The sequence below is a fragment of the Chlamydotis macqueenii genome, chromosome 13 (genome assembly GCF_036417535.1).
Source record: "Chlamydotis macqueenii isolate bChlMac1 chromosome 13, bChlMac1.mat, whole genome shotgun sequence".
Lineage (NCBI taxonomy): Eukaryota > Metazoa > Chordata > Aves > Otidiformes > Otididae > Chlamydotis > Chlamydotis macqueenii.
Genome location: NC_141568.1, coordinates 10,937,428 through 10,962,648, shown reverse-complemented (window position 1 = coordinate 10,962,648; position 25,221 = coordinate 10,937,428). Strand labels below are relative to the sequence as shown.

Here is a 25,221-nt window from a genome sequence, read left to right as displayed (position 1 = left end):
GAACAAGTATGTGCTTGCCAGGGCTGGGGCAGCTGGAACTTTTCAAAGTGAATTTACCATAGAGAAGCACTTCTAAAGCAGATGAGGTGCTGAGACCGGAGGTCTCCATGTTCAGGAGGCAATCCTCACTCCCACTTCTGCTGAGTCAAGTGTGTGTACATATGCACTTGTGCCTGTGTGTCACAGAAGAGGAAAAATGCTCAGGCATTTTCTAAACCTATTTTTAAATTCCAATTTATTTTAAAACCATTTGCAACCTTAATTTAACTGGATGAGGAAATCAGCAGAGACAGCCTAATTTAAAACATCAAAGGGCCAGCTGTACCTGAGGGAAGTTGGGCAGGAGAGGAAGGCTGCAGGAAGTGTCCTCCCTCTGAATCCAGTTACTCTTCACAGGAAAGATATTATATCCGACTTCCCTTTGGGCACTGGACACCTGAGATTCAACAGCTCACTCAACCTAAGCAATTAGCAGCTACCCAACACGTGCTGGCAGAGCTGCACTGAGCTGCCTAACGCGGCCCTGGACTGCTGTAGGTCATTTTGTACCACTGATGTGAGGAAGTTCTGGGTGACTCTGAGCTGCTGTCTCCCAGCAGGTGCTCCCTCGGCATGGGTACAAAACCACCGGCTCAGCTAGTTGCCTCCACGCTGGCCCCAGTACAATCTTTGTTGAATAGATGCTCCTGGGCTGCTGTGCAGTGCAGACATTTTGTTAAAAAGAGAAATTGCTGCTGATCCATTCTTTCCTTTGACTGTTCTACTAGAACTAGATATAAAGGCAAATGAACAATATTGGGTACAGGATTGTCTCAGAAGCAAAACACTGCCCAGACTGCAAGCAGACACATACACCGGTCCTACCACACAGGCGTGCAGAAACACAGGAAAAACAAGTGTACTTTTTTTCTTTAAATATGGCAAAAGGCCACCATCCTCCTCTCTTTCAGATGTTTTTCATGTATTTTAAAGTTTTAAATCCAGCCTTTTGCTAGCAGTAAACTACATTTAAAAACATATCACCTCAAGTTGTGAGGCATCTTTGGGAAACAAGGCAGTCAAGCCATTTTCAGGCTACACAATGCTACAAACTGTTTAAAAAAAAATTAAAACAAAAGAAAATCACACTTCAGTAACTGAGTAGATTGACATGCTGCTTGAGATTAATGGAGTTTAATAAAAATAAATTCTATACATAAATACCAGTAAGGGTCATGGCACAATTCAACACCATTCCCATGTCAAAAAGCAACTGTAAAGAATTTGCCTGCGTATTCTGGTCAGCTGCAATGGGCAGCCTTGTTCACGATCCACACATGCTTATGCGAAGGACTTACAAGGGTATACTTGAGCTGAAATTCTAAATACAAAAACTGGATCATGAACAAAATAGAAATATTTAAAAGATTATCTGCTGCAGAAGTCAATGACTTTATCACGAACATTCAAAGAGCAAAATCTATCAGGAGATGGTAAGTGGCAAATCCTGATTAGCTAAAATAATCAGCATTTCACTAAAAGGAAATACTCAAAGGAAAACAAAGTTATTCTGGCTATTTTCTCTTTTCTAGTGAAATAACATGTATGTTTTATTTTCAGTTTGTTCCACTGGAGCAGAGGAGAGAGAGATAAATGAAAGATGAGAACCATAATCCATGAGAGAACCCTCAGACTTCCACAGAGAGCAAAATTTAACATTGACAGATATGACAGCAACTCACCTCAGAGTCTAAGCTCTGCTTTGGAATCAGGGACAGCACTAAAAAGAATAGGAGTAAAGAAATCATATCAACCTCAGCTGGTAAGAGAGGCAAGGTATAAAAATAGTCTGTAAGCATCATAAACCAAGAAGGAAAAATCTCTCTAGCCGTCTTCTTGCCATTTTATTCTTTAAATTGTTGCTGTTACAGCAGAGTGAAGTTTAAGTTTAGTATTAACTACTACAAAACCACAATCATTTGTACGGTTGTAGAGACCTAAGAGATCCACTGCACTATACAAGAGAGGGCATCTGTACAGTTGGGCAACAAGTTCTTGACACAGCTGGCACATGGTCTGAATAAATTCCAACTCCCCCCTCTACAACTGCATCTGGAGAACCAGTGTCACACCCAGGAACCTCTCCAGCTGACTGGTGGTAACTGGCTGCTGCGAGATTGAATAGAACATACATTGCCCTACATCATTTGTACCAACCTTAGCACCGAAATATTTGAAGCCATAAGAAGGAAATGCAGGCAAACCTTACAGAGAGGAAAGTAGACATGTGGAGATGAAGTGGCTTCCCCTAGCAAGCCAGTAATAAAATCAACAGTGCCTAAGCAGTGTCCAAGAGCTGCAGGATCAGGCATCCTCTGAGCGGGTACAGTCAGATTCTTTTTACTTTGCTACTTTTACTGACGGAAAAAACCATGCAAAGTACTGTTACGCACATCTGACAATGTGCATCACACTACCTGCCCTTTACATTAGCTAATTGGTATCTCTAATGGATCAGGATCCAAGGTTTTGGATCCTAGGTACTGGAATTGCAGTTATTTGCATGGTGACACTAAGATTCTCCTCTGTTCAGCAGTTGCAGAGGGTTCAGAGATAGTCACAGAATCATAGAATCAGAGTGGTTTGGGTTGGAAGGGACCTTTAAGGGTCATCTAGTCCAACCCCCCTGCCAGGAGCAGGGACATGTCCAACCAGATCAGGTTGCTCAGAGCCCCGTCCAATCTGGCCTTGAATGTTTCCAGGGATGGGGCATCCACCACCTCTCTGGGCAACCTGTTCCACTACCCTTAGTGTAATTTTTTTTTCCTTACATCCAGCCTGAATCTGCTTCCTTCTATTTTAAAAACCATTACCCCTTGTCCTATCACAACAGGCCCCGCCTAAAGAGTTTCTCCCCGTCTTTCCTATAAGCCCCATTTAGGTACTGGAAGACCGCTGTAAGGTCAAATAATCTAGGGAGATCTTGGACAAGTGAATGAAGGTTTAGGCCTGGCTTAGTACTGCCGAGTATCACCAAGGCAGCAATGATTACACTATCATTTAACGGAGTCAGGACTGTGTACACGCTCCTAGCATAGGGCCTCCAGTGCTATTAAGAACAGGATAAAATCCCAGAAAAACGGGCAATGCATACAACAGCTACGTGTCCAATTCTGTGTATGTGGCATGTTGCTCTTCTGTTGCTACAGCTTACGCTTTGTCATTCCCTAATCAAATCTACAATTCCAAGCTGCCACCTCTATCTTAAAGTTGTTCTCTTCAATAAAAAGGGAACAAATCAGAAAATGCACAGAAGATTGAAAACTTCATTTGGTAAACACTAAGCAGATGAATAGGCAACACTCTAGAAACTGATAAACACTGCTCTAGAGAAGGTATCTCCAGCACCTTAGAGCATCCTGAAACAGATAATTGTAGGTCCTAATTAGTACTTTCAGTGTGTATGCATGTATCTACATATACACACAAAATATTTTTGTTTATATACACACACTTAAAACAGCTGAAATCACAATTTTTTTCACATACTTTTCAAGTTAAAGAGGTTTCTTTTATCATTTTGCTGTATTTTAACAATATGTTCACCACAGAATAGTTTCATAATTAAAAGCCTTTAATTAAAGAAGATTAATTAAACATGAGATAAGCACAAATACTAAACAAACTGCTTCAGAGAAAATCCAGTCTCTGCCCTACCAAAATGTCTTTATATGCAATACACATGCTGTTAATTACTGTTTGTAGATAATTGCCTTGGCTGTCTCCTTAAAGTCAACCAATGACGTATTAAAGGTAAATAACATCAAACCAAAAAAAGAAGTCAGGGCTGATTGGACTCACAGCTAAATGCATTCATTTTTTATATATTTCAGTATTAAAGCATTACTGGTTCAAAATAATTTACCAGTGGACCTTAATCATAAAAAATACTTCCACCATATTTCTGAAATTAGCTTTCAACTCTCAAAATAAAATATATTACCTTTTCTAGAGATATCTCCATAATTTACTTAATTTCCTTCAAATTACTTCTCAGAGAATAATCTCAATCCTAGAAATACAACTAGGTTTGTATATTGTTGATTCTTAGATACATTTCCTGCAGTATTTTAACATGCTCTTGCTATGTGGTACAGTAGAAATAAAATTACTCTCTTTTTTTGTAGGAAGACTGCTTAACCAAATGAACAAAGAAAAGGTAACACTTAGCTCCTACATGTAGTAATGGAAAACCTTAATTGCTTTTGGGATCTCTGGCATTATTCTTCCTGGCAGACAGGGTGAGACCAGCTGTGCTACCAAAACCATACCTGCTATACTCTACAACGTCCAAGAATGAAGTAAAGCAATGTGAAGGGAGGTTTATTGACCACATTTCAAGAGATATCTATATTCATTTCAAAAAGTCACAATTTCACAGCCATCAGTGGGAACTGCAAATGCACCTGGGGAGGAGGATCACACAGTTCAAAAAGCTTTCACAAAAGGGAGTGGAAGCCCTAGAAATATCAGAAAATGAAAAACTTCATTAACTCCTAATTGATCTCAAATACAACAATGAATACTTTTAATAAAGCTATACAGACTAAGAATTTTGGTTCCCTGCACCCTTAGATTTCAGATGTACCAACGCTTCAGAATGTAAACCATTTAGCCTGTTGATAAAAAAAAAAAAAACCCACAAACTAAAAAACAGAAAAAACCAAAACCACCTCAGCCAAACCCCCCCCCCCAACTATTTAAATGAAAATTGCCTATTTTGAGAAGTTCCCTGGTTTTAGGTCTTTGAAGGTTCCCCTTTTAGACTACACTAATGGGTTTATCCACTACAGAATACAGATTTTCTAGACTGTTTTCTAACTTCACTTATAAACATTTCAACTGCACATTTCTTGCTAGAAAGGTGTGGAAATGACAGGTCTACATTTCTAGGACCCTTTTCCCCTTGGCAATAAGGGAACAGAAACAGGAGCAGGGATGAATTCCACCAGCAATAGAAACTGAAGTTCTAATTATAGTCTCCAAGGCAGACGCTACACAGGTAGTCTGCCAAGATCTCTTTCATTAGTCAAACAACCACAAATTATTTCAAGAAGTGTAATCTATCAAGACATATGGAAGAACAGAAGGCAATTTTAAATAGGTTTAATAGACAATTGACTGACTTATTTATTTTTTTTAATTGAAAGACACAAATAATCTTTTCAAAAGGTTGATGTGTATTGAAGAAGCTAGCCAGAAAAGAATGAAAGTCCAAGAGGGAAAATGCAATGTATCTCACAGACTTACAGAAGAGTGTGTGTGCGTGTATATACATAGATATACATGTATATATATACATATACATATATATACACACACACACACACATATATATATGCATGACATTTAAATCAAACCACCAGGATTGTGACATATAAAAGCACTTGAGCATAAACTCTGCTCTATGGAAATTTTTGATTCCTATTGGCTTCCAGAGGCAAAACTGCACTATCATGAAGCACGGGCTGTGAGTAAAATGAACACACACACAAGGTTCAGTAACGAAGTTAACTTTTTTTTCCCTTGTTACCTGGTGATATATGTAACTGCAATTTGAAGCAGAGCCAAATTATTGGCATAAGCCTATAGAGTCTGCAGAAATTTAAACTGCTTAAATGTAACATTAGTTTTTTCATACTGCGTATGTTCTATGGGCATTATTTGTTTTACAAGCTACCCTGACATCCTGATGACAAATACTGAGGTAAATTTATTTTCTTCTCACTGGGAGCTGAATTAGCCTGCTCACTAACATTTGAAAAATTACTGTCAAGAAACAACAGTAACTGAAATGAGTGATATTTTTTATTTCTTCATTATGCAAATACTTTGAAGACTGAAAATATTGTACGCGAGCTAAAAGTAAATAGAGTTGGTGATCAAAACCATGTTTTGTAAGATAGGCTGCCGGTGATCGAATGTAAATATTGATTTAAAAGAGGAGGCAATGTTTTCCTTGTATCTGGACACATCACTACTGTATCAGTTAGGAGCTGCCAGTTCTTCCTATATATACCTGATCAGCATGTCTTCTACAATATGAAAGATATATTCTGTATTCTTATTGATTTAACAGCTGTAGTAACATCCATCACATTTGTGAAATAAGCTCCTTATACAGGCTAAGTACAGGTAGTGCTGACTTGTAATTGCAGGTAAAACATAATTGAACACAGCCTTCTATAATGTTCTTAAGCACTCATTCATGCAGTTTTCTGAGCATAACAAGCAATGGTGTTTGTTTATCCACAAACATCATTTTATTGGATGGCTTCAAACAATAATAATAGCTATTTTGTAAAGCTTCTGTAAATCACTAAAACTATAGGAAGAGAGCTATGCTACACTAGCCATCATCAAAAAATAATCAACCATCATCCAATACATGTTTGAAACTGATGAAGTACCACCTCAAAAATAATAAAATGCTTACAACAGTATTCAAACAGCAACAAGCTTTCAGTCTCAACTGAATCAATGCTACTGCTTTGCCTCAGCTATTGCTTCTACCCCTGCTACAGAGAAATTCTCTCCTATTTATTCCAATTATTGAAAGAACTCTTACCTCTCCATCTCGTACTCTTTCATACCTGCTTTTACCGCCTTCATTACCTGTAAGATACATATTAACATGGGACATTCATAGCAGGAGGGAATCTCATATTTATGAATTTATGACTTACGACTGAGTATCTCCGGAGGAATCTATATTACAAAAATATCATCTGTACTTCATTTAAATTTACATCAGTAGATGCATTTTAAAACTACATTAGAAATTAAACTCATTTTTATCTTTATAAATGCCTGCAGTCTCCAGCAATAAAGCAAGTTTAATTGCCAAACTACTATATCCTAATGAAGTGCAGCCCATCAAAATAACAATGCTTAATTCTGAAAGCTCTGGTGAACTTGGCAGCAAGTCCTTTTGTTTCACTTTTATGAAACATCAGCAAAACAAAACTGTGAACTGGGATATATGACAAAGAGAAATTCTCTTTTATACTTTGCAATCTGAATCAACAGAAAACTACTAGTGTTAACATTGTTTTACAACCCGTAAGACTGATTTTGTTCTCAGATTTGCTGAGAACGTGCACTAGTTTTACTCCTTTGCCCGTTCCTGTATTATAAAAGTTCTAGGCAGCTGCTATGTGGAAGAAATTCTCTCAGATGCGATAAGATTATTCAAAGATGATGAAGGACCAAAGAGAAAGAATGCAAATTACTATCCTTAGACTTTGCAATTTTACAATATTCACTTTAAAATATTTTTACACTTGACAATTCAGAAATCTGAGGAGCAGAAGCAAAGACAACAGTTGAGTCAGTAACCTCATCAGCTACTTTTACCTAAGCTCCCTCTGGCCATTGCCCAGAACTCATGGCATCTCTGCAGCACTGTATGGAGTACGGGACTGACCTGCAAGTTAATTTTGTCATCGATACCAGTACAGCAGTATGACTCCACTGATACAGCGCTAGGTTCAACCTGAGTAGCCTTGCTGAGAGAGCCTGGATTTGTCTTTGGCCACACTGCTTGTCAACAGAATAACATCATGAAGCACTGTACTGGGGGACACATCCATCTCTGAGGAGCAACCTAAGGAATCTTTGCACTATCCTCCACTGTACATGGAAACACTCCTTCAGTTTGTAAGGATGTGGAGAGAGAAACCTGCTAGTTAAATTTTCCAGAGCTGCGCACACTGATGTGGGCCAGAAGAATAATCTTCTCAATCTCTTCTTTCTCCATCACTATACCAATATTTGCGCATACAGGACAGATCGATTGCAAGCCAGTCACCTTCTGCTGAGGCTCCACCTCTTATCCAAAACCACACTTCATTTCTCACACATCATAAATGCACCAGTGAGTTCAAGGACAATGCAAGGTATATTACTGGGCTGTAATAGTAGGGATATTATCCTCTTATTTCTATCCAGTCTTTCCATTATTTTATCACTTAGCAATTCAAGGTTGCTGGGAACATTTTCAGAGTACCACTGCTACACTAAGAGCAAAAATTATTAACAGTAAAGGATCCATTACCTCTTTATGAGCTTCACTGGAGATTTTATTGGTGTAGCGCAGAACTTCCAACTCCATGTCTGTCTTAATCACACGACTTAAAGAAAAGTGGAACAGATATCAGGTTAGGTTGCAACTTCACAGCTTAAGAACATGAAATAAAACAAACTGAAAATAATATGCATCACCTACAGTAAAATTAGATCAAGTACACCTCAAGAGCAAAGAGCTACTACAGTACTCATGACAGCAAAGTTTTGTTGGCATTGATTCATTATTAGCAAAACAATTTTACAAAAGGAAGTCACAAGCATTTCAAACATCAGCCTGCATTATTTTAATACTAATAAAACAAGTGGTCCAACCAGCATTTTTTCGACTCATTCTACAATACATTAGGAATAAAAGCAAAGCATTTCTGCATTTGTCATGCTTCAAACAGAACATTTCTACAAGTATACTTGATTTACTTTTTAAACACAATTTGAAACTAGTTTACATAATTAAATTCCCAGAGCTCTAGAACTATATTCAGCATAATCCCAACTCTCACCTATATGCAATATCTCAAAAAGAGGGGAGAGAGGGGAGTGTGAAGAAATGCTGTTTCTGGTTAGTATTAAAAAACTCAAACCATGAAATTAAAAAACGACAGCAGCAGTAATTACAGCCATGATGGTCATTCTCTTTCACATGTTTCTGGAGGAAAAAAATCCAAACCAAACAAACCCTCCCAAAATCCCATCCTGTTCTTCATGCCTTATGAGACACTAAATTTGTGTCTACTTATGAGCCTCAATACTCTGTTCTGAACTCATCTCAAAAACTTACCATTAAACTCTTATCTACTTCTACTGCTTTCTACCATGTTGTTCAAATAAAAGCAGCTATTTTGTGTGACATGAACAGGGAAGCAGAGATAGTTTCATACTTTCTATTAAAAATCATTGCTCTTTCCATTGCTACACAAACCGATTTCCTAATATTTCTCATGCCCATCTCAAAGGCAGCCATGAAGTACACATTTACCGTTTACAAAGAACACAAAACTACATCTACTGAATTGCACGAAAACATTTAAATTTTATTTCCCAGCTCCACTCCAGAGCTTGCAGTAGCTACAAAGCACCGTAATAGTTATATTTTGAAACTGACACAGACGCTCCTTTTTTATTATAACATGCTCCTACTCACACTGCTGTAGAAAGCTATTTACTGTATTTCTGCTTCTGTGGTTTGTTTTAATGAGTCCAGAAACAGGTTTCTCAGCCATCAATGCCTCTGATGTGCGATAAGCGCATTTCCCACAAACAGTGATTGCATCGCTATGCGGCACAGCCACTCCCCTTCAAACACAACTTTTCTGGCAAGAGTAGAGGTACCTTTGTAAAAATGCCGATATCAATCAAAATGCTCTTACAAACAGAAACATAGCAGAGAGGAACAGATTGACATTCTTAGTCAATTGGAATATGACACAAAATAATCATTACACACACTGAGAATGAGAAGCACAAGGTTTTAAAATGCACAGTAAGGTGAAAAAATTACACTGGGCTGGTATAATCTGCCCACCACGTGAGGAAACAAACTTCTACCTTTCAACCAAGACACAAAATACAGTAGCTCAAATATATTCATGCTAGAATGAAGTAGCAAAGGCTTATAGATTTTTTTTTTTTTTTTTAAAATCCTGTTCTTTGGGAGACCGCATGTGCTAGCAGGATAATTTAATACTTGTTTGATGTGCCTCTATATTACTTTCAATATACAGTACATATATCCCTGATCTGCAAGTGCCTGAAAAATAGGTTGTTTCGTAAGTCAGATGTCTAATCTCTTTATTGGGATCTGCTAGTAATACAAGTTAGTAACTGCTCAATGGCAAGTGCAAACACTATTAGAACCTATTTTACTCGACTAGATCACAAGGCTTCAGGGTCAAGGTATTTATTTTAGATTATATATTCTCTCAGGTATCTTTTTGCATATACAAACTCATGCTCAGCCTCAGACTTTTTATGGAATGCATTACTTTCACTTCCACAAGGTCAAGCACTGAAACATTTTACAGAAAATGTTCAGTCATTCTGAGAGCAGCAAAAACCGCTACCCAACTGTTAGTAGGGAGGAGAGGGAGGATGCACAATTGCACAGAGAACATGATCAACTTCACCCTCCGCTAGATACCAAAAAGAAGAAAGTCATTGGGCTCCTATGCTTCCTGCAGTGTACTGTTGATGGAGTTCCCACAGCACATTTGGGTAGCAGGGCATGTATTTCACCACCTTCTCACTGTTTTGATGGCATAAAAAGCAACACTCTCCCAAGCCAGGTTTAAAGTGCTGTGATAAGCACTGCAGGGCAATCCTGCAGGTTACAAGTGGTCTACAGTTTTAATGATGTTTTCCCCTCACTCCCGAGATAAGGCTAGGACAAAGCCCCACCTTTGTTCAAGAATGTGAACTTCAACATTGTCATAAAAACAGCTCTTGGACCAGGTCCACACTCTGGATATATTAATTAATATTTTAATAGGAACAAATAATTTCCAGGCTCCAGTTAATGCAAGCGCAAAAACATACAGATTCAGCATGTAACAGTGTTCCCAGATTAACGAACAAGCCACTCAACGCAATCAAGTTAAAATAGAAGCCCAAGTCCCATTCTGTCAGGACTGACTTAAGTTTTAACTCACACTTTTTTTTTTTCATTTTACCAGTTACATTTATTCTTCCTCACTTTCCTCTTTTACATACACTTTGTGCTTTTATTTGCACTTGCCATACGAGCAGGTGGTCTTTTTACGCATGTCAGTCATCCAGCAGAAGACAGAAGCTTTAATACAAACAAGTATAATTTCAGTCCTGAAATTCTTTCTGGGCATTTTAAGTCACTGGATACAAAACTTCATGCACAACCTATTTTCCATTAGTCAAGTGGTCAAAAGCACACTGAATCTGAGTCAATTATGAGGCTGAAACTTGTATAACTCAACTACATTTTCCTAAACCAGTGCTTTCCTTGATGTTTGTACAAATGTTTGTTTCTCCATGTGCATTCATCACTCCTGATCATGCCATCAGAAGTATCTGTTCCCAGTTATCAGCTCAGTGTTTATCAGCTGTCTTGTTTTGTTGGTTTTAGTACATGTATGCAACCTTAATGGCTGCCTTCTGTGACGTGCATGGAAAACATCTGGGTATGTCCACTCCTCCTTGTCCTTCCAGAAACATTACCTTTACAGACCACCTAGTAAATACAGATGCTGCCCACACAGACAGACTCCACAGTCCTGCCTTGTCTTCACTCTTTTTCACCTCTGCTGTTACCTTTCCACATTTTATTTATAGAAATTTCTCTACCACAGTCGACATATTCACGCTCTTCTGCAAGTTTTCGCATAAAAACTTGCTAGTTGAATTAGCATCAAACCCAGTAAACATATTAATGCACACATGCAAAGGAGACACATTACAATACAATTCTGAAAGACAGCCGCATGAACACCAAACACTGGAGTTCATCTTGGAACAGTTCAAAAAGATGTTAAGAGATTTACAATATAAATAAACAAACAAAAAACCACAAAAAGCTTATGCCCAGCTTTAGGTCGTTAACACACGGATCACTTTCCCTGAAAAAACAATTATAGCTATCCATCAAAGTAATGCAAAATACAGAGTATAGGAGAACTTCCACACATAACTATCAAACCCCATTTTCATTGAGGTTACAGGAGTATACAGTACATACCACACAAAATGAGCTGTACATTGATTGATAAATGTTTATCTTCTAGCACCGCCATGATTATGATAGGCAGACATTGGTACACTAAAGTAACAAAAGGTCATTTAGCTAAGAGCTGGTCTAGAAAAATTTCCTTCTGATTACTAGGGGATAATTTGGACAGGTTCAGAGTTTGTCTTTTGTTAAATGATATTTTCTTTTCAAAACAGTGAAATCAATACTTAATGTATAGATTCAGTCTCGAATTTGAAATGGGAGCTCTGAAATTTAAAATGAAATTGTTTACATGTGTTTGAAAACACACTCACTCAATTTAGAAAAATAAACAGTGAAAATACCCTCTGCAAACTGCTGAAATTGACTCTAAGGTCAAGTTCTTTTTGTTTTCTCCTTAAGTTTCATAGCAAGTCAGAAAATGTTGAGATCTTGAAAAAGGATGAATAAGCAAGGGAGGCAACAGATTCTTAATCACAAGCACTTTGCCCCTTGTCAGTATTGAACCATTTCCTCTGCACTCTATTAGAAGACTGTATAATACTAGCGGTTCCTTTTGTAGCTCACAGTTCTCCCCGGCTGGTTCAGAACACTCAGCCATTTCACCTCTTGCTGGCAGTTTTGACAGCATGGTATAGATTGGAGTTTTTCTGACAAGTATTAAACAGCAGCTCAGAGCTTGCTGAATTTGAAATCATATGCATCCATGCAAGCATACGATTCAAATGAAGCAATTTCATACCCTAGAATATAACCCCCAAAAAATTCATCTTCCTAAAAGAAAAATACTCTTAATTCTAAAAACGTTATTGCTTTCCAAAGAAAGTCTCTTGGGCAATAACTTGACATTACAAGGAAATTTCTACTTTAGGAAATTTTAATACACACAGCCTGTCAGTCACCTATTACTTTCACCAGACACTAAATCCTAACAATGGTCTTTAGCGTACCTCTGACTTAAAATGAAAGCCACCAAACTCGACAAAATCTTTTAAAACACTTTTGAATACAAATCTGGTCGAGAGAAGGTCCATACTAAGCATCTCCCCCCCGTGAGATCACAAGGAGGACAAAATCAGAATTCCAGGCTGCACTCACAATTCACAGAAGAGAATCTGTCTATACCAAAACCAACAGCTCCCAGTGCTGCCCTTCTACTGCCTCCATGCTCCATCTATCTCCATACAACCTCAGGGCACCGACCTCATGTTTGTCCATCTCTGAGCTTCCTGAAGAAGATTTAACCCCCATTAACCCAAATCACAAAGGAGGAAAGCTCATCAGGTGACATCTTGGTAAGGTGGATGAAATCAGAATGAAAGCTAACTTAGGAACAAGCTTGTAGCCCCAATCCAAAGCCTTCCGCAGCTAAAACTGTCATCTCTCTCCCTGTAGTGCTGCTGTATCTACAGATCAAAGCTTGGAGTCAGACCAGGCCCTCTTCAGGTCCCCTCTTCTCACCCCTTGTCTTTCTCTGCTAACAAGAGTACAAATAAGCGGGCAAACAAGAGAAGCACAAAACCGGCACTGTCAGGTTAAAGGTGTAGCTCTCTCCTCCACCCCTCAAACAGCTCGTCAGGTCACTCGGAGAACTCTGCTCTGGCTGCTGGGCACACGATAATTAAGTGTCAGAGGCTCAAGCTTCCCAATGTCTTAAACAAAAAAAAAACAAACCCCAAACTCCATGCCTACACCAAACTAACTAGCTAGAACCCAGGAGCAACCACCTCTGCAAGAAAATACAACTTTATGAAGAACTTCTGACTTAACTTACCCTTTCTGTTATTTTTGTAAGCAACATAGCATGGCATCAGGGGTCTCAGAGCATGTGTGAACATTTCTAGATCTTCCCTATCAATATATGTAATCACAGGGGCTTGTCTAATTAAACACTAATGATATTTCAAAAACCCCCAGGCTTTGCTGAGCTCCTTCTTTACCTAATTGTGTTTAATTTCTGCATCTGAAAAGCACATCCCTACATACCAATTTCCAAGCTTGTGTCCTGATTACATTACTCAGGACTTTGCATCTCAAAGGCTGCACCAATTCTTAAATCCAGAAATCAATTCTATAAGATGAATTCATTGTTTTGAAAAAGGAAATTTCCAAATTCTAGAAGGACAGAATAGGCAGCATTTAAAAAGTGGTACACTGAGCTTTCTGTGTTACAAAACACCCACATTGCCCTTACAGTCACCAGCAGAATTTGCAAGCAAGGAGTCCTACTACTACACATCTCCAGGTTCATCCACGACTCAATGATGTAACAATCTCTAAGTAAAGTTTCCCCACTTCCCACTTTCCTTTTACAACTTTTTATGTCATGCCAAGCAATGAAAAATGGCTGTAGCAACAGAAATGTGACCTATTAAAAATTCTACATGTTCTGAAATTGCATTGATGTCCAAAAAACATCTCCACAGCTTTCAAGCTGGCAATTAGATATAGATGAAGACAGCAGAAGATTGTTCTCAGCATATGTTTTAATAATATTAAAAAGAATAATATGTAGCAGCATATAATACAATATGCTACAACAGTGGCAGTCAGAGCATACACTTCACTGTTTGTATTTTAAGATTTTGAGCTTATCTGTCTTAACCAAGGATTTGCTTCCTTATTTCTAGATTAATACACTCCAAAAGCTTAGATAAAAACCTAATTCGTTAACAAAATCCATTATGTTGTTTCTTCAGTTAATTTCCTAAATGGAAAACTAGAAAGCCGCAGTTATGGAACAATCCTGAGGACAAAGTCAGCGGTGCTGTCCAAAAGAGGAAAACTGGTAAAACGTAGCAGCTTTGCAAGCTACTAATACACTTAGTCACACTCTCTAATTTTGTCTATTCTAGATAGGATACAGCACATTCCCCTTAGAATTACATAGTATAGTTGCATGAATAATAATTCAACAAAATTAATGCTGTTAAAATAAAACCTAGAGAAGTAATTACACCTTATTAAATATTACCTATTCAGACGGTTTTCATCTACCTTTGATTTTCATTGCTAGAATATGAATTATCCTCAATTCTTTTCCTATTCATACAAATTCACATTTACAAAAATGTGACTTAACTCCTAACACATTTTATGAAAATGTATATCCAGACACTATGTCTAAGAAATGTTCCATAAATACTTCACTTTTCCATGCTGTCACCTAACCCTCTTTTTACTTTTGTACAGTATTTCCACCTCATAATGTGAAGTCAGCTTAAAATTAAAACTCAGATAGCAAAGCAGGTGGCTTCTGCTGAGGGAAACTCTCTGAAGCAATGGTACAGGATATAAGCACGTTCCACACCACTCAGAGAAAGATGTTACGCTACTTACCACTCTGCAATTTCAGGATGAAGGATTTTGTTGTTCACATTAAACCTACAAAAACAAAAAAAACATACAAATATTAAAAACCACCCAGACACACAACAGCAGAGACTACATATTAGTTTGTTGCTGTTTTTTTTTTTAAACTGTGTCTTCTCTAAGGGATGTGAAAACTTGTGAAAGCATATATTGTATTGCAATTCAGTATAGATCAGTATAGATCTCAGTGAAGAGAATGCACACACATCATCACTGTGCAAGTATTTAATTTTGAAACAGATGAGACTAATTAGATACATAATTTTAAGAATATGCAGAAACCAGACTAACAGTACGTTCAAGACATGTTTATTAAATTTCTTTTGACAAGCATAATATGTTAAGTTATCAATTCACTGCTATCAGTGTGGGCTGGACCAGATCAGACTCCAGCAGTCCCTTCCAAACTGCTCTGTGATTTTAACTTTGCTCCTCGAACACCCTTCAGTGAAATTAAACAGTGAATTACTAATTTCACCCGTTGTTTTGCGCCTTCCAGTTTTTATGTGCAGAGACCCTGGCATGTGATAAACAAGCTTGCTCAGAGAACTGTGAAAAGGAAAACAACCTCTCCTTGTTTTTTCCAGCCTACAGAAGCAGCAAAGCAAAAGCTTCCATCTCACCTTGGCCTCAGACACTTAACTATTTTTCTGTTTATTTTCTACATTAGCAATTCATGTATTCTTGGAACTATTTTAAGGCTCTCTAGACAATAATATTACAGTGGCCAGTCAAGTAAGAAGCTGAGTAATTAAGTGGAACACAAATGGATTTTCAAGCATTGTTCAAGGGTTTTTTTTACTTACAATCTAAATGCCTAAGGAGTGTTCTGCATCAAAGATATTTTTGTCTGACTCTGGACTGTTAGCTCTTAATAGAATTAAAATGCTCCAAGGGTCCCAACACATCTTCAGAAGACTGTTGTAAGGTAACAATTCATTTTCTGACATTTTTTTTTAAGAAAAAATTAAATCTATTCCAGGTTATTAACCATTTTTTATACCTCAGAAGGGATCAACTGAAGCACAAATCCAATTTTAAAAATTATTTAGAAGTCACTTCTAATTGTACCAGAGTCTTCCTGCATCCTCAGATAGAAAAAAAAAAACCCCATGTTTCTCTTTTTTCAAAAACATATGCTTATAAAATCCTAACAAGGTGAAGGTTAATAGTTTTGTGCTCCTACTCCAAGATAGAAAAAAAAACTTATCAAAACATTCAACAAGGACAAGCTGTATTCAGTATTAAGGGTATTAATTAGAAACCACTGGAAAAGCAACACAGTACAAAAAGCTACAAGTCACAGAGCAATGCATCGTAAGTCTCATAAAACCAGAGAAAAATTTGATCATCACCGTCCCAACAACTATTATTTAAGTACATGTACACAGAAATCATTCTGGAACGGAAGAGCCAGCTAAACACAAATTTATATAGAAGAAAATATATGAATGATACAGTAAAAAAAAATTCTAAAAATCAAAAAGCCTGAGCTCCCTGTTTGGCTGGAAAGCATACCAGCTGACACCACCACAGAAAACCAAGACACAGAAGAATTAAGCTGCAGCTGCAACAACAGACGTGAGCTTTCAATAATTATCATCCGTACGTCAGACAGAAAACAGATCAGTGTAAGGAGACAGTGCAGCTCTGCAGAAAGCTCCAACACCAGCTCTATGCAAATAAGACAAGTATAAACCACAGTTATTATGAAGTAACAAAAGAAAATACAGGGCAGGGAAGGGCAGGTACAGAAGGCAGCTGACTTAGACTCTGAAAATTCACATCTCTTCTCGCAAGAACCTAATATGCTCACTTTAACCACAAGCACAAACAGATGAAACCACAAGCAAATCAAATGAGTCAAACAGTAGAACTATGAACCTCACAACAGAAGATTGTCTCTCACTTGAGCATTTAATAAAAAAAAAAAAAAAAGAGGGAGGGAGGATTGTACAATTATAATTGCTCTTTTAGAAAAGTTATTTCAGCCACAAGAGGCACCATCTCTGTCACAGTCCCTGGATTTTACCTTTCATGGCCCTAAAGGCTGTTCTTGAACCACCTCTGTGTTGCCAGAAATGCAAGTATTACTTACTGGCTGGGACCACCTACTATGTGGCAGCTCCTTAAAATTCTGGTTACTGTCAATTGGGGAAGCTAAGAGGCAGAAAGCAGTAGGACTGAAACAAGAGGATGCTGGGGTTGGGTGGAGCAGAGGCAGAAGGTCATCAGCTGAAGAGCAGTTTTATCTCTCATCTGAAAGACAGACTTTCTGATATAATGTCAAGTATAAAACAAGATCTTAGACCTCTGGGACACAGTACGAATTCAGATTTGGAAGAGAATCTGATCTATTGTACGTAACTTTTTCAAGGAAGTGAATGATTAAGGATTGAACTGTCTCAATTCCACTTAGCTCATGATAGCTGTGGGTCCTATGCGAGTGGCCACAGGGCCACCTACTTACGACAGCTAGACTTCTGAAAGCTAATGACTCAAATTACGCTTCACTTTAGTTACCAATAAAGCAGCTAAACAAACCACATCCTAAAAGTTACTGGTTAAATAACAAGCTCAAGGGGAAGAGCTTGTCATCACCAAGAGTGTGGTGATGTACACACATGGTGTTTAATTCCCATAATTTGTCCACAAAGTCCTACATAAGATCCTCCTACCTTGTCCTCCCAGTAAACTTTTGATCCTGCTGGACAATAAACAACTCAAAAACCATGTACTGCCCTAATGTTAAGGGGATCATGCAGAGCAATCCAATTCTATATTTTCCTGCAATTTGCAAATTGACAATACTTAGATGATGAGATAGGTGGTCTCCAGGAAGAAAACAGATTGACATTTTGCTACAGTTGCAATCTGCAACATATTAATGCTCCCATTTAATCAACACAGAACTAAGAAATACTACACTGAAGGGCATGTCCAAATTGATTTCATACTCAGTTGTCCTTTAACATGCGAGACAATTTCATTAGCTTAAAAAAAAGCTCGAAATCTACACCTCCTGTATAATAACAACGTTTAATGAGACCCTTTTTTTGTCAGTTTAATGAACTTTGTGTCTATACAGTGATAAAAATCTAAAACACGTTCAGATACAATGTTGGAATTTTCTACTCTTTTTCCACACAAAGAGTCTGTCTCTTTGCTATGCAATAGGGAAGACTCAGCAAGTGCAGTTTTGAGGGAAAGGAATTCACAAAAAAACTTTAAACATTAGCTACAACTGCTTAAACTGTCCATCATTTACATCAATAGATTCTGAGGATGGAAAAAAAAAAAAAACAACCCCAACACAGTTAGCAAAGGTTTATTCAACAGCCTTTTAAAGTATACGGCACATTACCGTTTATCCATACAGGTTCAAAAGCAATTTTCTGTATGGTGAGTCACATAATCTCAAAGTATTTTTACAAGTGCTACATAACCACCACATGATTAGATTTTTAAAAATCCTGCATATTTTCCAGTATGAAAAATGGGTCAACGGATTAGGAAAAAAAAACCCCTGAATTAGCCTTTATCAGCAAACAGAAATACCTGTTTCTATAAAACAATGCATTAGAACTACTTTAGAAATCTGCCTTCTACACTTCAGCCATCTGAAGTAAGTAAGAGCAAACAATTTCTGTAGGATTTCTAACAGCTGTGAACAAAGCTGACCTGAGCAGAGTTACCAGGATCACCACCAGCAAACGGTCCCGATCTCCTGCCCCACTGAACGACAGTACCACCCACCGCTGAGCAGGGAGACTTCTCTAGTACCACCACTCTCCATTTTCACAGACTGCAGCAACATACAAGCTTTTTTTTAGTACAAGATACTTTCCTCTATGAGCATGCTATAGATAAAGGAATGGAAAGCATGACAGAATTCACTATTATGGACTCTATTACCAGCATAAAATCAAGCTTGATCATTGCTAGCAGGACAAAAATAGCTTAGGGGATGATCTTCGGGGTGAGCATAGAAATAACCCACGACCACAGTAGTCATTTTGTCTCAAGTGACTATTTATTACAGTGGAAAAATTAGTCAAACAGTTTAGGTAATTATGTTTCAGAAGTTGTTCAAAAGGTTCAAAAAAAGTAAGGCAGGGAAGCAACATTATTCAGGCAAGAAAAAGAAAGGCAGCTTCTGACAGGAGCAGAGCAACAGCCTGCAAAGAGAGTAAGATTCTGCTTTTTCAGGAAATGATACATTATTTCTATTATTACCCATCACAAAAAAAAACAAAAACAACACATCAACCAAACACAAACAACGTGCACTGGGGCACAATCCAGGAGAAAAAAAAAGACAAACGGGAGCAGGAGGAACACAAAAGGGCCCTAGCAAGCAAATACACCTTGGTCAGGTAGCCAGAAAATGGAAACAAACAAAAACTCAGGAATAAAATACAGCATCATAGCTAGGGCAGAGCCCAGAGGAGCAGAGGGCAGGGGCGGTTTGAAGGAACGCATTGCTTGGTACAAATTCCGTGGTTTTAGTCCTCTCAGAAGAAATCAGTACATTCAAAATATATGCATTTCCATAAAAGAAAGACCTGATATGGGAGAGGTGGAGAAGCAGGAAAGCAGGAATGCTGAAGTTGGTTTGGGTCTGTATCAAAAATAAATACAAAATGGGCTGATTTATATGCAATTACAAAAATCTGAGGAGAGTAAAACTTAAAAGGAAGCTCCCCTCCTCAATTAGCAGTGTTCACTCTCCGCATGCCTACCACCAGCACGCAGACCAAGCACAATCTCATGGGAGATGTGACAGCCCTGGAGAAGACAGAAGCAGGAGTTTGAGAGATCAAGGGAAGGCTGGAATGACAAGTGGTTTGAGGGCATGGTATCTGTCAGAAGAGGGGAGTGGATCTCAGCACACCCAACAACAAAATCAATTCATGCTCTTCCGTACCACAAGCACAGGAGGGGAAGACATCAACCAGATCTGTCAAATGCAGCAAAATGAACAACTGTGCCTAGGGGTGGAGAGGGAAGAGCATATCCCAGGTCTCAAAAGAAAAGTACCTGCTAAACAGCACGAAATCACCCCTAAAGAATGGAAGCACTCCTCCCGGAGCACACCAACAGCATGTTTACCACAAACCAGGAAGCCAGCGATAAAATATTATTAATCCCTTTAAGTGTTGCAGGAGACATGCTATTAAAATCTCAAATCAAGTGCTAAATGGAGTGGCTTCCTACCTTAATGTTGACTAGTAACAGAACGTGTTACTAATTAAACTCTACAGTGTTCAGTGAATTTCAGAGGGAAAAACACAGGCTCTTTGGTACTTCAAACAGACCTTTCTATATCATTCTCACAACAAATTACTCCTGGAGTCAATAACTATTTATGTTTCATGTGCAGGTGTCTCAGATAAAACTGGAGGTATCGTGCCACACAGCTTATGGAGTCCACCTATACCTAGAGAGTGTAAGATAACTGAGCATCTACTTGGTCAAAGCAAAACAACATCGTACTGCTGTAACAGCAGAGGACACCAAATATTAATTAAAAACAGCTTGCTTATATTCTGGAATAGTTTCTATTTAACTCATTGGGCAGCAAAAGATGTCTAAATGTCTGTCACCTTGGTCCCCAATATCCCTGACAGAATCATTACATTTCTGTTTAGGTTGGAGAGGGGAGAACAAAGCAATTATGGAATTAGATTCAAGATTTCAGTTCACATGACACAGAGAAAAGATAATTCCAGCAGAAAGCAAGCTCTCGGACTACACAAATGAGTGTCGAGATGTGCAGAAAATTCTGTGCATTATGATCATAACCACATAATTAATAAGCTGTCAACAAACGTGCGTGGAGAAAAACACAGTGAGTGACTGGGAGTCAAGGATCATTAAAAAAAGCCTCAGCATGAGTGTTTACTTTTTTAACAGGCTTTTAAATGGGAGGCTTTGTTTCTTTTTTGCCATCCACTTGAGCTAAAACAGAAAATGATCTCATTTTAGGATATCATAACAGTACAGACAGTTGTATTTCATTCAAAGTTGAGGTCATCATCCTCACATCCCAGAGCAGGATGTGATGTATTTTTATTTACTGCCTTTTCAAAATGCTGCATGCAGGAGGACATTTTCACCCCACTAGTAGCCAAACTTCATAAAAAGGCAACATCAAGGGACACTAAAAGATCGCATCTAAGCAGAAATGTGATCTTTTATTTTACGCCTGTAACGCAACAACTTTCCAGAAGACTTTGCATACCAGAATCCCTAATATCTACCTTAGCACCATACAAGGAAGTCACTAAGAGAAACAAGCTATCGTTAAAGACTCATTTTTGTGAAATCTGAACCAAATATTCCAATCTCAAAAGTGAAAATGGAGGTAAGGGGATGAGTCTGTCTGCTTTTAGATACTTAAAGCAAACACAGAAAAAGAGAAACATTTGATGACCTTAGATGCAAAAGAGACTTCAAAAAGACCCACCACTGTATTTCAAGTCATTAGAAACAGGTCAAACATATTATTTCCAAAGAAATACCAATACATTTGATCTGCCATTCAGTATGCTGTCATTTGGAAAAAACATCATTGAATATGAAATATAAAATTAATTCAACATAATTATGCAACAATTAAGTTATAAAAAAGCCTTGTCACTTACTGGCTGATTCCCTCAAATGAAGCTTCTTTGCAGACATTTCCGCTATCAGTATTAACACCACGCTGGGAGGGAAAAGATTAAAAGGACCATGATTCTGAGCCAAACATAAGTATTTAAAATTTAAATCATGGAGAGAACCCACTTGCAGTAAGTATTTAGGAAAACTCATGTTTACTTGAATCATTATTAATAAACACACACAGTTTGTTCAAATGCAGACCAATGTAAGAAATTACTCATTTCATAGGAGACCAGCGTAGAACTCAAATTAGGATGAACTAGCTGCTTAGTAAAATGGCAAGCTTTGATTTCTAATGCCCTTACATCTTGAGAGGGAGCTAGGAGACCTATATAATAATAAATGGCCAGAGAATAACCAATGGGCAAGGTTTCTTCTAAAGTACTTTAATTTTAAAATAAAATATTACACACTGCCTTGGCAATGCTTACTATTTAAATCCGCATGCCACTCCCCTACAGCTTTCCATTCAAGCAAGTAGCATAAGCAAGAGTATTTTGGCTGCTACACAGCGAGTGAAAACTTCTGACACATGCCTGGGAAACCCTGTGGAGCAGCATCTGAGTTCTGTATCTGGAGTGAGATCATAGGAGGAGAGAACCAAGTTTCCATCCAGACAATGGGAAGGGAAGTGCTCTTCCCTTCTCTGTATACTTCTTCATGGCAGTGGGAGGAATGTGAAAGCATCTCTCAGCCAGAAATTAGGTGAAAATTCCTGATTACAACAGGATGCTCACAGAGTGACAAGTAATCAACAACTCAATATGCAGAAATGAATGGTAAGAAGCACAAGATGGTAAAATATTCCCTTTCCCATTCATTTCTCTTAAAGAACATGAGAAAAGCCATAGAGTCATCTTTTATATGTGTATGTGTCTGGGTATGCAAACATAAGTGGAAGAAAGACTGAAAACTATTTAGGCCCTCTGTTCTTAATGGATAAAGAAATCAGATCTTATGTCATGTGACAGCTTAAGGAGGGACTTTTGTAAGATTTCTGTCTGACAACTATCACGGGAAAACAAGAAATCCAGGAGCTTCCACTACATTTGCTGTAAGGGAAAGCTCAGAGTCAGCATATCATTTCTTATATAGATGGGAGACAAGAAATAAGATACTGTTAATAGTGAGAGGTTCACAAAACATCTGTCGAGGAAAGAAGCTGGGGGAGAGGTTATAGGGAAGAAGAAACTTGCAGGCTTTACACCCATTCATTCATCCCCCTTCCAGAGAAATAAGCAAGCACCACTCAAAATACTTGGCAGGTGCGTGATGACCACGCCCTCCTTCCAGAAGGTATTCTTACCAACCCACTCATTGGTGAAAAAAGTATTCCCTGAATCCTTGTGGAATTCCGACAGAAAGGCTCAAACACAATCATGACATGACCAGAGCAGTAGAAGAGAAAAATGGAGTTATTGTACGTAGGCTGGAGGATAGCACGGTTGATGTTAGATAGGCTTGTCGTGTTTTAACAGAACACAGATAAAGCTTTTGGCAGAGAGAATACAGACTGGAATGCCAGAGGTTACAAATCTTGAGATCATGGAGGAGCCAGAAGACTAGATGACTATACACAAGTGCCTTCAAATTTGGCAAAGATGGGAAGGAAAAGATAGAGAATGACAGTGCAAAGAAGCACCAAATAAACTGATCTCCTCATTGAAGTAAATGGGTAGTTATTCTTCAGAATAATCTGACTCACCAAAGTAAGGAGCACGGCAGGTTTCTTCGAAGCCAAGACACTGGATATCTAAAAACAAATTTTAGATTGCTGTTATTTTTCTTTTTTTCTTCCTCATAATCACATTGACAACAATTTCATCAACATTTGCAGTACATAAAGTAAACAAGCTGCAAAGACAAAAAAATGCTTGTCTTGATATCTTTCAGATATTGTAGTACTACCTGATACTTGCAACAAGAGTATTTAGACAGAAACACCCGTGCTTAAGTTGGTGGTGTCCTTTAAAGACATAAATGCCAACTATAACTTAATCTGAAGGCTATTGTCATCATTTGGAAGACAGAGGAAATAAGAGCCAAAAAGCTGTAATGTCACACAGAAATAAGGAACAACAGGGTGCTCTATATCCCCAATGCTGCATATAAAACACACCTGCATTTATATTACCTTGTTACAATGTGCTAAACACTTCGGAATGAATGTTCACTGTTATTCTCACTGGCAATCTTTAATTGACTGGTACTTCTACTAGGCTCCTTCAGTATCTTCCAAACATTTACAAACTGAGAACAAAATCATTGGGCTTGTAGAGAACTGGGCTTTCAGAGCAGCTGCAGAGAGGTGAGCACTGAATTACACATTCCTTGAGGCAATGAACAGATGATGTAATTCCATGGAGCACAGCTCTATCAACTTTAAATCAGCTTAACAGCACACTAATAATATTAACAAAAGAAAGCATATGGCAGTGAGGTGTAAAAATACCAATTCCACATTACTTTTTTTTTTTTCCCCTCCCCATGAAGTATCAGGATTACACGCTCACACAGGTTGGTCATTTGTTGACATAAAACTACCCTGTAAATAAGGCCCCCAGTGTCCTAATGATGGAAAACCAATTCCTTGGAAAAAGTTGTAACAGAATCTTTGAAAACTGAACAGTTTTGTTGCAAGCTTCAACAGCTTCTAACTTCAACCCACATAGTTCAAGTGGAAAACAGTCTTTAGGGGGGGACAATTTACTGGTGCATATAAAGAGCTCTTTTCCCCCCATCAGTGAGGTTTTAAGCAGTAAGGAAGCAAAGAACAGAACTGCAATAAAGGCATTTGTTGATGGAAAGTGACTCAAAATAAATATGATTTTTAAAAATAAAACATGTAATTCCACTTGCAAATTTCACTGTCTGGCAGACAAGCACTGGAGTATCTGCACTCTTAACAACTCCAACTTGTGTCAAAAAGCAACATCTCCACCCCCAACTACTGAAATACAGGATCAAACTTCACTTCATAGCTGAACTCATTATGAAAATGAAATGAAACATCCTCACAGTTGATAAGAGCAAAATTTTTGGTCTAGTGAGTCAGAGTTGGTGCTCTGCAGGGACAGAAGTATAAGAGTCCTCCTTTTCAAGTTACTCTCCATGAAAATTACGCACAGAGCTTGGCAGGAATATTGCCCTCACCCTGCTGAGCCTTCTTACCAAAGAAAAGATAACTAGTCAGGTGCATAAGTACACAAACATCTGCTCAGAAATTAAATAAGAAACCTAACTAAGCAAGTCACACATACATTTAAAAATATGAATAAATTTGCTAATTCAAATATTGGAATGATTTGACACAAACTAAGGGTAAGGCAGGCAGCCTTTCCTCACAGCTCTTTGGAGGCATA

At 38.1% G+C, this 25,221-nt stretch overlaps 1 protein-coding gene across 1 annotated transcript in view; it reads right to left on the bottom strand.

Moving 5' to 3' along the window:
• Nucleotides 1–25,221, bottom strand: part of PEPD (peptidase D) — a 136,235-nt gene that overhangs the window by 90,599 nt on the left and 20,415 nt on the right. The window contains exons 5-9 of the mRNA XM_086758222.1: nucleotides 23,565–23,612; nucleotides 21,841–21,902; nucleotides 15,161–15,205; nucleotides 8,096–8,171; nucleotides 6,608–6,654 (exon numbers count right to left, since the gene is read on the bottom strand). Coding sequence (XP_086614348.1) covers nucleotides 6,608–6,654; nucleotides 8,096–8,171; nucleotides 15,161–15,205; nucleotides 21,841–21,902; nucleotides 23,565–23,612 — 278 coding nt within the window. The remainder of the gene's footprint in view (nucleotides 1–6,607; nucleotides 6,655–8,095; nucleotides 8,172–15,160; nucleotides 15,206–21,840; nucleotides 21,903–23,564; nucleotides 23,613–25,221) is intronic.